This window comes from Chrysemys picta, chromosome 1 (assembly GCF_011386835.1).
Source record: "Chrysemys picta bellii isolate R12L10 chromosome 1, ASM1138683v2, whole genome shotgun sequence".
Lineage (NCBI taxonomy): Eukaryota > Metazoa > Chordata > Testudines > Emydidae > Chrysemys > Chrysemys picta.
Window position 1 is genome coordinate 204,284,975 of NC_088791.1, and position 12,589 is coordinate 204,297,563.

At 46.5% G+C, this 12,589-nt stretch overlaps 2 protein-coding genes across 2 annotated transcripts in view; both read right to left on the reverse strand.

Moving 5' to 3' along the window:
* TSPAN7 (tetraspanin 7) overlaps window positions 1-1,918 on the reverse strand; it is a 170,913-nt gene extending 168,995 nt beyond the window's left edge. Inside the window, exon 1 of the mRNA XM_042859177.2 lies at window positions 1,608-1,918. Within this exon, the coding sequence (XP_042715111.1) occupies window positions 1,608-1,688 (81 nt within the window). The 5' untranslated portion in view covers window positions 1,689-1,918. The remainder of the gene's footprint in view (window positions 1-1,607) is intronic.
* Window positions 1-12,589, reverse strand: part of LOC135978000 (uncharacterized) — a 1,156,726-nt gene that overhangs the window by 731,494 nt on the left and 412,643 nt on the right. The gene's annotated exons all lie outside the window — the stretch shown is intronic.

Genomic DNA, 12,589 nt, shown 5'->3' on the forward strand with positions numbered 1-12,589 from the left:
TTTGTTGGGAATCTAGCCCAACCAAGTACCCACTATGTTTTTAATTTCAATAAATATAGTTAAATTACCAGTTTATTTTCACACAAGACGCTGGCTTTTCTGAGTAGCTGCAAGCTAAGCCAGAAACACAAACTTGAAGGAAAAGGATCAGAGAAAACCCACAGAGAAATGCTTTTCTCTCCTCCACTTTACACACACTCCACAATGGAGGCATGGTGGCCAGCAACAGCCAACAGGTTTGCAGTTCCTCGCCACCAATATCAGCATCGCAAGTTATGCAGTATCAGCATAAGAGAGTCGCAATGGTGATAAAAATGAAAACATGGTTGTTGAAATGCCTTATCCCTGTGCTTAGCTGCACTGCTTCAAGAGAAAATTGGCTTTCAATAAGGTACAAACCATGGGGAAGTGCAGTAGCTTCACCTGACATGCACTGCTAAAACACTCAAGTGTACGAATATGATTTATTCTCTACATGGCATAAGCTTTCTGTAACACAGAGATACCAACTCCTGTGAATGAGTGCAGCAATAAAGTTGATCATGCTAAATGCACACGGCACTTACCAAAAATCTGGTTTGAGGGGTGGGCAGTAGAGGGAAGATCAGTGAGCAGCTTCCAAAATACACTGAGTACCAGCCAAAAAGGGGCTGACAGCTTTTTCACGGAAACCCATAACGTGCTACTGACTTTAAAATAGCAAACGAAACCCAACCTTATAGCATTCCTACGTGCTCCTTCCCATGATATTTCATATTACATTCCCCTTCACAAATGGGCTGTGCATACTTCAGAAGGGAGATGGAGAACCAACAGGGCTGTGGTTAAAGCATCCCATTCCCCCGTACTGGTGCATCACGCACCAAGCATCTCATCTATAAACACCAGGTTAGTCGGTAACAAGGGCCCCGCTAGTCAATTTCATGCTTTTGGCCCCAGGCTGCCATGCAGAAGCCCCTTTGGTAATAAGCAGGGATACCCAGCTCCCTTTGCACAGGGCAGCAGCTGGATCCCCACCTCCCTGTGTATGCTTGGCAGACAGGGGGGGGGGGGGTGAGGCTGTCATTAACGTGTGGCCAGCAGCATGAGAGAGGCTACAGAAAGGCATAGGGCTACATTTCTAACGGCAGTGGGAGCAAACTTCAGGTCAGAGATGTAGCTTATTGCATGTAACTACCCCACCAGCTCAGCCTGCTGCCCCGAGACACAGGGACACCGAGAGAGGGAACCAGCAAGGCACAGAAAGACAGACGCAAACAGACGCAGCCCCAGCAACTCGCTCGCTCGCTGCATTTGCTCCCGTGGGTGGGGTGGGTTTTTTTTTTAAGACGTGTGTATATATACACACACACACACACACACACACCTGAGACAAATCCGAATGTGCCCCCAACAGGCAAGTCAATGACACCCTAGGACGGGGAGCCGAGGGAGGCGCCGGGCACCTGGCAGGAGAAGAGCCCCCAGCAGGCACCCGGGCGTTTGCGCAGCAAACCCGAGCGGCAGCTGCGGCTGCAGATCCCCGTGCAACGCACCCAATATAACCCCCCTGCCCCGCACACCCCCTGCCCCGGGGGGCTCCCGCCGCGCCCCCAGCCCGCACTCACCCAGAAGACGAAGGAGTAGATGATGAGCAGGGTTTTCAGACACGTTATCACGGGTTTGGTCTCCATTCTCCTCGATGCCATACTACTGAGGGCCCGGCTGCTGGGGAAGGGGAGGGGGGGCTCAGCGCTCGGCTCGCTCCAGCCTGCGGCTTATCCGCGCCGCCTGCCCCGCTCGCCGCTCATTCACGGCGCCGCCGCCCGCCCCGCCTCCTGCCCGAGCCCAGCATTGTGGAGTCACAGCAGCCCCGGGAGCGCGGCGCGCTGCCCGCCCAGCCCAGCCCAGCGCAGCCAGGAGGGAGCCGCACACGCGCCCCCTGCCGCTGGGCCCGGCCCCTGCCGCCGGCTCGGGTAAAGCGCCGCTCCCCGGTTCCAGCCCCAGCACCCTAACGCTGCGCCAGGTCTCCCCGAATAAGGGACCGTGTCTCTGGCGGGCGGCTGGAATTCAGCAAGATGAAATTCCATCCAGACAAGTGCCAAGTACCTGGAGAATCTCCATCCAAGACTTTTAAAGGAACCGGCCCATGAAATTTCAAGCCCAATAGCAAGGATTTCTAAGGAATCCACATACTCAGGGTTCCTACCCTCTGACTGCAGGATTGCAAATATAGTAGCTCTATTTAAGAAAGGGAAAAAGGTGATTCAGGAAGCCACCAGGTGCCGCTTCCAACTTTCCCTCGGGGTTCTCAAGCCCAGGCCCCACCTAGGGTTGCGGGGTGTCTGCTTTTGGACCGAATGCCCGGTCAAAAAGGGATCCTGGTGGCCCCGGTCAGCACTACTGACCAGGCTGGTAAAAGTCCAGTTGGTGGCACAGCAAGGCTAAGGCAGGCTCCCTGCCTGCCGGGACTCCACGCCTCTCGTGGAAGCAGTGGCACGTCCTCCCCTCTGGCTCCTATGCATGGGGGCAGCTGTCCCCGCCCCAAGCGCCAGCTCTGCAGCTCCCATTGGCTGTGGTTCCCAGCCAATGGGAGCTGTGGGGGCAGCACCTGTGGATGGGGCAGCACGCAGAGCCAGCTGGCCATGCCTCCACATAGGAGGCGGACGGAGGGCATACTGCTGCTACCAGGAGCTGCTTGAGGTAAGCACTGCCTGGAGCCTGCACCCCCTCTCGCACCCCTACCCCAGTCCTAATTCCCCTCCTGCCCTCCAAACCCCTTAGTCCCAGCCCAGAGCACACTCCTGCACCCCACACCCCTCAGCCCCACTCCAGGGTCTGCCCCACCAGCTGGAACCCTCACCCCAACCACCTGCCCCAGCCCAGCATCCCCTCCTGCACTCCAAACCCCTCAGTCCCAGCATGAAGCCCCTTTCTGCACCCCAAATCCCTTATCCCTAGCCCACACCCCCATCCAGAGCTCTCACCCCCTCCTGCTTCCCAATCCACTGCCTCAGCTCAGAGCCCCCTCTCACACCCTGAGCTCCACAGTTCTGGCCCCACCTTGGACCCCAGAGCTGGAGCCCTCCCATCCCCCAACTGCCTGAGCCAGCCCAGGGAAATGAGCGAGAGCGTGGGAAGCATGAGCGATGGAGGGATGGAGTGAGTGGCGGTGGGTCCTCAGAGAAGGGTCATGGCAGGGGTAGGGCAAGGGTGTTTGGTTTTTATGTGAGTAGAAAGTTAGCAACCCTAGCCCCACCCCTGCCCTGCCTGTTCCTGTCCAGTTCCACCCCCTGCCCCGAGCATGCTCCATCCCCACTCCTCCCCCTCCCTCGCAGAGCCTCCTGCACACCATGGAACAGCTGATCCATGGCTGGCCAGAGGCACTGGGAGGGAGGGGGAGTTTACCAATGGGAGGTGCTGGGGCAGGGGAGGGAGGCAAACCTTGCTGCCAGGGGGTGCTTAGCACCCACTAACTTTTTTCCATGGGTACTCCAGCCCTAGAGCACCCATGGAGTCGGTGCCTATGCCGGAAACTACAAGCCCATGAGTTTTTGTTCTAAAACCTTGCATACAGTTAAAGTTATTTTGAAAGCGAGTAGTTAAGGACATAGAGGCAACTGGGATAAAATACAAATGGTTTTACTAATGTAGATCATGCCAGACCAACCTGAACTCTCTCTTTAAGAAGATGACTGTTTTTCTAGGCAAAGGACATGCAGTAGATCTAATCTACCTTTGAGTAAATCTTTTGATACAGTTCCACATGGGAAATTAGTTACATTGGAGACGATAGGGATTAATATGAGAATCGAAAGATGGATAAGGAACTGGTTCAAGAGGAGATTACAACAGGTCATGCTGAAAGGTGAACTGTCAGGCTGGAGTGTGGTTATTAGGGGGGTTCCTCAAGGATCACTCTGGGAACCAATCTTATTTAACATTTTCATTAACGACATTGGCACAAAAGGTGGGACTGCGCTAATAAAATTTGTGGGTGATACAAAGTTGGAAGGTATTGCCAATAGGGAGGACCACCAGAATATTATACAGGAATATTTGGACAATCTTGAAAACTAGAGTAATAGAAATGGGATGGAATGTAGTAATGCAAAGTGCAAGGTCATGCACTTAGGGACTAACAAGAATTTTTGCTATGAGCTGGTGATGTATCAGTGAGAGTGACAGAGGAGGAGGAAGACTTAGTTCTCCTGTGATCAACCAATACACCTATGAGCCGTCAATGTGATGCAGCTGTGAAAAAGGCTAATGCAGTCCTAGGATGCATCAGGCAAGGTATTTTCAGTGGAGACAGGGAAATATTAGCACCATTTGTGACAGACTGCTGCGAACCAGCAACTGAACAAGCATTCTGGTCACCATAAATCCAATTAGTTCCACTGAAGAAGGTCTGATTGAGGGAAGGAGTGGCTAATTAGTAGCTCAGCCTGAGCTACGGAAAGCTAAGGAGATAATTAGCCCATTAACTGCAAGAGTAGAAAAAGAGCACAGGGAGGAAGTGAAAGGGAGCGGAGAAGTGGGAAAGCTCAAGCCCTATGTGGTGGGATCTCTTTCCTTTCTTCGCTCTAGCAAAAGAGGATGATGATTGTATAACACTGTAAATAGAAATGCTGAATGGGAGTGCAGCAGGGTGATGGTTGAAATAACTTAAAGTACACACCAGTGGCTACAAACCAGAGATGTCAGAGCCATTATTGCAGGAAGACAGGAGCAGAGGGCCATGCCCTGTCACACCATTATACAAGGCACTGGTGAGACCTATCTGGAATACTGTGTGCAATTCTGGTCTCCCATGTTTAAGAAAGAAATTCATTCTGGAGCAGGTGCAGAGAAGGGCTACTAGGATGACCTGAGGAATGGAAAACCTACCTTACAAGAGGAGACGTAAGGAGCTTGGCTTGTTTAACCTAACAACATGAAGGCTGAGGGAAGATATGCTTGCTCTCTATAAATACATCAGAGGGATAAACACCTGGGAGGGAGAGGAGTTATTTAAGTTAAGGGCCATTGTTGGCCCAAGAACAAATGGATATAAACTGGCCAGCAACAAGTTTAGGTTTGAAATTAGATGAAGGTTTCTAACCATCACAGGAGTGAAGTTCTGGAACAGCCTTCCAAGGAAAGCAGTGGGGGCTAAAAAAAAAAAAAAAAAAAAAAAGCTAACTGGCTTCAAGACTGAGCTTGATAAGTTTATGGAGGGGGCGGTACAATGGCATATGGCCTGTACATGACTGCGATTAACAAATATCTCCAATGGCTGGGGATGGACGCTAGTAACTCTGAGCCCTCCTGCCTACAGAGAATTCTTTCCCAGGTATCTGGCTAGCGTGTCTGCCTACATGCTCACGCTCTAACTGATCACCATATCTGAGAAGGAATCTTTCCCCAGGTCAGATCGGCACCGACCCGGAGAGGGGTTTTGCCTTCCTCTGCTGGGTGGTGCATAGGTCACTTGATGGTTTGAAGTAGAGTAAGTGGATTCTTTGTAACTAGAGGTCTTTAAATTAGGGCTGTTGATTAATCGAGGTTAACTCATGCAATTCACTCAAAAAATTAAAAAGTTAATCACAATTGCAGTTTTAATTGCATTGTTAAATAGAATATCAATTGAAATGTATTCATTTTGGATGTTTTTCTACATTTTCAAATATAATTAAAATTACAACACAGAATACAGTGTACAGTACTCACTTATTTTTATTACAAATATTTGCACTGTAAAAAAAGATAAGATAGTATTTTTCAATTCACCTCAAACAAGTACTGAGAGCCATCCCCTGGGTATGGCGAATTGGGGTGACCACTCCGGGCCCTGCGCTTTGGGGGAAGTGACAGGTCGGTCCCAGAAGTGATGGATTCGTCACTTCCGCCCCGGGCCCTGCACTCCCCTAGGGACCGCCCTGCAAGTACTGTAGTGCAATCTCTTTATTGTGAGTACACAACTTACAAATGTAGATTTTTGTTACATAACTGCACTCAAAGACATAAAAACCTTTAGATCCTACTTTTGTAGCCGGCATCGCAAGGTATTTATGTACCAGATATGCTCAACATTCATATGCCCCTTCATGCTTCGGCCACCATTCCAGAGGACATGCTTCCATGCTGATGATGCTCATTTAAAAAAAAATATAATGCATTAATTAAATTTGACTGAACTCCTTGGGAGAGAACTGCATGTCTCCTGCTCTGTGTTTTACCCACATTCTGCCATATATTTGATGTTACAGTAGTCTGAGGATGACCCTGCATATTGTTTGTGTTAAGAATACTTTCACTGCAGATTTGACAAAATGCAAAGAAGGTACCAACGGGAGATTTCTAAAGATAGCTACAGCACTCGACCCAGTGTTTAAGAATTGGAAGTGCCTTCCAAAATCTGATCGGGACAGGGTGTGGAGCATGCTTTCAGAAGTCTTAAAAGAGCAACACTCCGATGCGGAAACTGTAGAACCCAGATCACCAAAAAAGAAAATCAACCTTCTGCTGGTGGCATTTGACTCAGATGATGAAAATGAACATGCATCCGTCTGCATTGCTTTGGCTCGTTAGCGAGCAGAACCCATCATCAGCATGGACACATGTCCTCTGGAATGGTGGTTGAAGCATGAAGGGACATATGAATCTTTAGTGCATCTGGTCACAAATATCTTGCAATACTGGCTACAACAGTGCCATGCGATCGCCTGTTCTCACTTTCAGGTGACATTGTAAACAAGAAGTGGGCAACATTATCTCCTGCAAATGTAAACAAACTTGTTTGTCTGAGCAGTTGGCTGAACAAGAAGTAAGACTGAGTGGACTTGTAGACTCTAAAGTTTTATATTGTTTTATTTTTGAATGCAGTTATTTTTTGTACATAATTCTACATTTCTAAGTTCAACTTTCATGATAAGGGGATTGCATTACCGTTCTTGTATTAAGTGAATTGAAAAATACTATCTCTTATTTTTACAGTGAAAATATTTGTAATAAAATATGAGTACTGTACATTTTGTATTCTGTATGGTTATGTAGAAAACATAATAGTATTCTATTATTGTTTAATAGTGCAATTAATCACACAATTAATTGTGATTAATTTTTTTAATTGCTTGACAGCCCTACTTTAAATCAAGATTTAAGGACTTCTGTAACTCAGCCAGAGTGGCCTATTACAGGAATGGCTGAGTGAGGTTCTTGTGGCCTGCAATGTTCAGGAGGTCAGACTAGATGATCACAATGGTCCCTTCTGGCCTTAAAGTCTGAGTCTATGTCACTTAGACAGGGGGAAGAAAAAAAAAAAAAAAAAAAAAATCAAATGCACAACTACACAATGGGGAATAACTGGCTAGGTGGTAGTGCTGCTGAAAGGGATCTGGGAGTTCTAGTAGATCACAAATTGAATACAAGTCAATGAAGAGATGCAGTTGCAAAAGGCTAATGTTTGGGTGTGTTAACATGAGTTGTATGTAAGACAAGGGAGGTATTTCTCCCCCCCCCCCTCCTCAGCAGTGGTGAGGCATCAGCAGGAAAACTGTGTCCAATTTTGGGCACTACACTGTAGGAAAGATGAGGATAAATTGGAGAGAGTCCCAAGGATAGCAACAAAAGTGATAAGATTTAGAAAAACCTGACCTTTGAGTAAAGGTTAAAAAAACTGGGCATAGTTAGTCTTGAGAAAAGAAAACTGAGGCGGGGAAACCTTATCAGTCTTCAAATGTGTGAAAGGCTGTCATAAAAAGACTGATCAATTGTTCTCCATGTCTACTGAAGGTAGGACAAAAAGTTATGGGCTTAATCTGAAGCAAGGGAGATTTAGGTTAGATGTTAGGAAAAACTTTCTAACTAGAAGGACAGTTAAACTCTGGAATAGGCTTCCAAGGGAGGTTATAGAATCCCCATCACTGGAGGTTTTTAAGAATCAGTTGGAAAAAACACCTGTCAGGGATAGGCAACCTATGGCATATGTCCAAAGGCAGCACGCAAGCTGATTTTCAGTGGCACTCACACTGCCCAGGGTCCTGGCCACCGGTCCAAGGGGCTCCGCGTTTTAATTTAATTTTAAATGACACTTTAACATTTTTAAAATGTTATTTATTTTACATACAGTTTAGTGATATATTAGAGATTTATAGAAAGACCTTCTAAAAACATTAAAATGTATTACTGGCATGCAAAGCCTTAAATTAGAGTGAATAAATGAAGACTCGGCACACCACTTCTGAAAGGTTGCCGACCCCTGGTCTAGGTTTACTTGGTTCTGCCTCAGCTCAGAGGGCTGGACTTGATGACTTCTTGAGGTCCCTTCCAGCCCTAATGTCACTGATTCTATAAGCAAAAATATCCCTCCTTTCTACCAAACACATGGGCCTGTGTGGATATAGACCAAAACTAGAACTTGAAATTGAAACTTCTTTGCTTTAGTTATGGGGGAGGAGGAAAATTTATTCAAATTCTTAGTCCCTAGTGTTTTCCTTCCACTTGGCCCTAAAACCAGAAGGGGCCTATTTTTCCAATTCTGGTGTGGATGCAGGTAAAATCTCCCAAATTTGCCCTAAAATTGCAGAAATTTTGCAAAATTAGATCTCACAAGATTCTTTAATTCAAGATGGCAGATCTCATCAGTTCAGCTGATATAAGATTTTCCCCATTTTGGAATTAAATCTTAAAAAAAAAAAAAAGCGCAGCTCATGAAGTTTGAGAGTTGTTGAATCCAAAACCAAACTTCCGCCCTGATTCAGTGGTCCTGCCCCCAACCTGTAGCGCTGGGCGAGTGGGCAGTGCGAGCACTGACTCCAGCCACCCAGAGTCCCTGGCCATAGGCTGGCAAGCCCCAGCCTGGGGCTCCGGTCATTTGGGGGCGGGGGGGAGAAGAGAATCAGGAGGGAGTCTGGGGGCGGAGCGTGGGCAGAGCCACACAAGGCTGTTTGGGGAGGCTTAGCCTCCCCCAGCCTTTGATACCTGCCACCCATGGGCTAACTTAAAATAGAAATAAAATAGTTAGGATGCTGCTTAAAAACCTGTTTCCAGGCTTTCCAGGTGTAGTTCAGCAATAGATGAAATAGGAAGGTGTTAATTCAGACCTCATGGTTCAGGGAACAAGGTTAAAAAGAGAAAACAGCCACCATATGTGTACGTTTGTAAAAGATTTTGCAATGAAGGATGCAGCAAGAGTTTTACTGGGTTTAAGTTTATGACTTTAGAAACTGCTCATTTTAATGGATAGCCTACTGCTCCCAGAACACAATGGAGGCATTTAAACTAGGGTTGGAGGGAGAGTGCTGCAGGAGTTACTGATTTTTGATGTTTATCACTTTCGTGGCAAACTGATATGACAGGTGCATAAATCTTTATTGAATTGGACCATTAAAATGTAAATAAGTGCAGTTTCTGCAAATAAATTATACTGATGCTACCAATTGTTATAAATATTCACTGTACAAAAAATTAAAAAAAAAAAGATAGTTGTCAGAAAATAGGGAAACAAGGAAGTGAAAGACATTTTTATTTCCTGGTCCCAGACATGGGTCAGGGCTATAAAAGGTTCATATTCCTGTCACATGGCAGGGGTAAGTAGCTACTTAATCTAAGGTGACAAGATGTCCTGATTTTATAGGGACAGTCCTGATATTTGGGGCTGTGTCTTATAAAGGCTCCTATTATTCCCCCCTCCCCTTTACCCCCATCCTGATTTTCACACTTGCTGTCTGGTCACCCTACCTGAATCCAATACACAGACTTTTTTTCTAATCAAATGCAAAGTAAAGATAATAACCAAAACCAGAAGAAAAAAAGCCAGCCAATTAATAAAACCCATATAGAGATGTTCCTGCAGTGGCCAGGTTTACAAAAGGTTATGGCCAAAGTTTTTAAAAGTAGCCATTGATTTATGATGTCTTGGTTTTGGGGGACCCAACTTGAGATTTTTTAGGTGTCTCAACCTGGGCACCCAAAATTGAGACCTCAAATCAGTGGCCACTTTTGAGAAGTTTGGCCCAAACCCCAGTCACATGGCAGGGCTCAGTAACCACACACTGTCAAGTGGCTACTGGCAGGGCCGGCTCTAACTTTTTTGCTGCCCCAAGCAGCAAAAAAATAAAAAAATAAAAAAAAAAAAGCGCTGCCCCGCCAAGCGCCGCCAGACCCCCCCCCCCCCCGAGCGCTGCGCCCCGTGCTGCCCCCCGCCGAGCACTGCCAGAATGCCCCCCCAAAGCGCCGTGCTGCCCCCCCGCTGTTCGCCACCAGAAAGCCCCCCCTCCCCTGAGCGCTGCGCCCCACGCCACCCCCACAGCACTCCCCACACAGAATGCCACGCTGCCCCCCCGCCACCCCAAGATTGGCTGCCCCTTACCAGGTGCTGCCCCAAGCATGTGCTTGGTTGCCTGGTGCCGGCCCTGGCTACTGGTACAGAGAGAGTGCCACCCTCTCCTGCCCCCTGGGATTCTGTATAGGATTTCCTGTTGCTGAATTTTGGGGGTTCCAGCAACATGAGCCCCTGAATTTCTAAACAAAAATTTGTGAGGGACTGAAGTGTCATTAACTTAGGGTGACCAGACAGCTAGTGTGAAAAATTGGGATGGGGCGGGAATAGGAGCCTATATAAGAAAAAGACCCAAAAATCAGGACATCTGGTCACCCTACATTAACTCCTACATAGTCTCCTTCAATGTTATTAAGCAGTCACAGGGGGATTCATCCAACGACAGCAGGGAGTAGGGAGAGCAAAGCTGCACTGAAAAGTATCCATGCCCCCTACCTCCACAGATCTAGCATGCCTTTCCTTGGGTCCCCAGGAGCCATGGGCATGGGAAACCTCAGCTCCCTCCCACTCAGTAGCAGAATGGATGTCCAGAAAATTCTGGAAGCAAACATAACATTTTATCCTCATCCTGTGGGTTTCTTCATGCAAGTAGGCGATCTGGCCCATAGTTAGGAGAGCCCTGCTGAGAATATGTTCTGAAGAACACTAGACTTGCTTTTGCTACTTTCGGACATAGGGATAATATTGAAGCATTTTTTATTTTGTTGGATGCATGTGAAAATTCAGATTGTTTTTTAAGTAATCCGTGGGACTAAAATGAAGTCTGACAGAGGCGAGACCTTAGAACCATGAAAATTTCAAAAGATTATATTGAGATGCCAGATGCTATCGACACATGCAATATCCATAGACTTTGGGATCTATAAATGCTGTATGTATCTTTGTGAGCTAGCCATTGTATTCTGGCTCCAAAGGGAAGGTTACTGAGCTTCCTTCAGGAACTAAAATTAGTGTGTGTGTGTGTGTGTGGGGGGGGGGGGGTTGGTAATTACTGCAGCCAAGTAAACAAATCCAGAGAAGTACCAACCTCTGGAGTGAATTGCAGATATTGGTTCAGACCAGGTACAAGAGGCGCAGCAGACAAAGGAAGAGCTTGTGGTACAAAGGGTCAGCCTCAACTAACTGAGAGACCCTCATTTGATCCTCAAACTAACATGAAATTGTAACTGAGGGCAAAACCCTGCTGGGAGGCTGTGACTTACTAAAACCTCCATGTGGAGGATAGGTAACACCTGGTGAGCTTTGGCATGCATGTAGACTGTCATGCTTTTGTCTAAAATAAATGTACTGTGCTCTGAAAGCTGGCTAGTCACTGTCATAGTCCCTGGGAGAAAACAGAACAGCAAGCAGGGTCAGACCTGCTGGCATAGTCACAGTGACATGCAGGGAAACAGCAAGCCTATGTGGAGAACATCCCTGCCCATACAGAGGTGATGGCTGGAGGCTTGACACCTAACAGGGTGCCCAGAGCAGATCACAGAGGGTGCAGAGAAGCAGTTAACCCTGGAATTTTAACAAAGTCTGCAGATATAAATCTTCCTATATTAAAATAGGGAAGGTATACCAATACAGCAAACATTTTTAGGCTTAAAGGGTACTAAGAGTATGAGTCCTAACCTGGAGCCACAGCATGCATGCATTGAGGATTCATACTAAATATCTGCAATTATTTGATTTTGGCAGGGTTAGGAATGCAAAACATTCCCTGAATGAAATCACAATAGGAATTTTGTTCAAGCAAAATAAATCCTTAGTGTTATAATCTATTCCCTCCCACAGGGTAAGGCAAAGTAATTGCTCTTATTTATATATCTATTGTCAATAAAAGAGCATTTTTACAAAATGAATAAATTTTTAGTTATATTATCTTAAAGCTGCATCTTTAAAATATGTCTATTTTCAGGGAGTTCTGCTGAGAACTCCAATGCCCATGAGCTCACTTTTCTTCGTATTGTGTAGAAAACAGTCACTTTTACAAAAGAGATTTTGTACCACCAGTTTCAGTCCAGAGGGAACTTTCATCCCGGAGTTAAAAACTTTGAGTTGTTTAAAGGAGGGATGATTCCTTCTCTTTCTTCTGTTCTTGAGGCTACCACTATCTTTTGTGGGATTAAATAAAAGTTTGCTAGAAAAAAGGGGTGGAAGGATGTAAACATCAATTATAACTGGCGTAATAAAGCCTACCACCTTTCAAGTCACTTGCCTCGCCTCATGCCCACACTAGCCCTCTCCAGCTTCTCTGTGGCACTGTTTATGGTAAAAGATTGAGTACCCTGTCAAGGACAA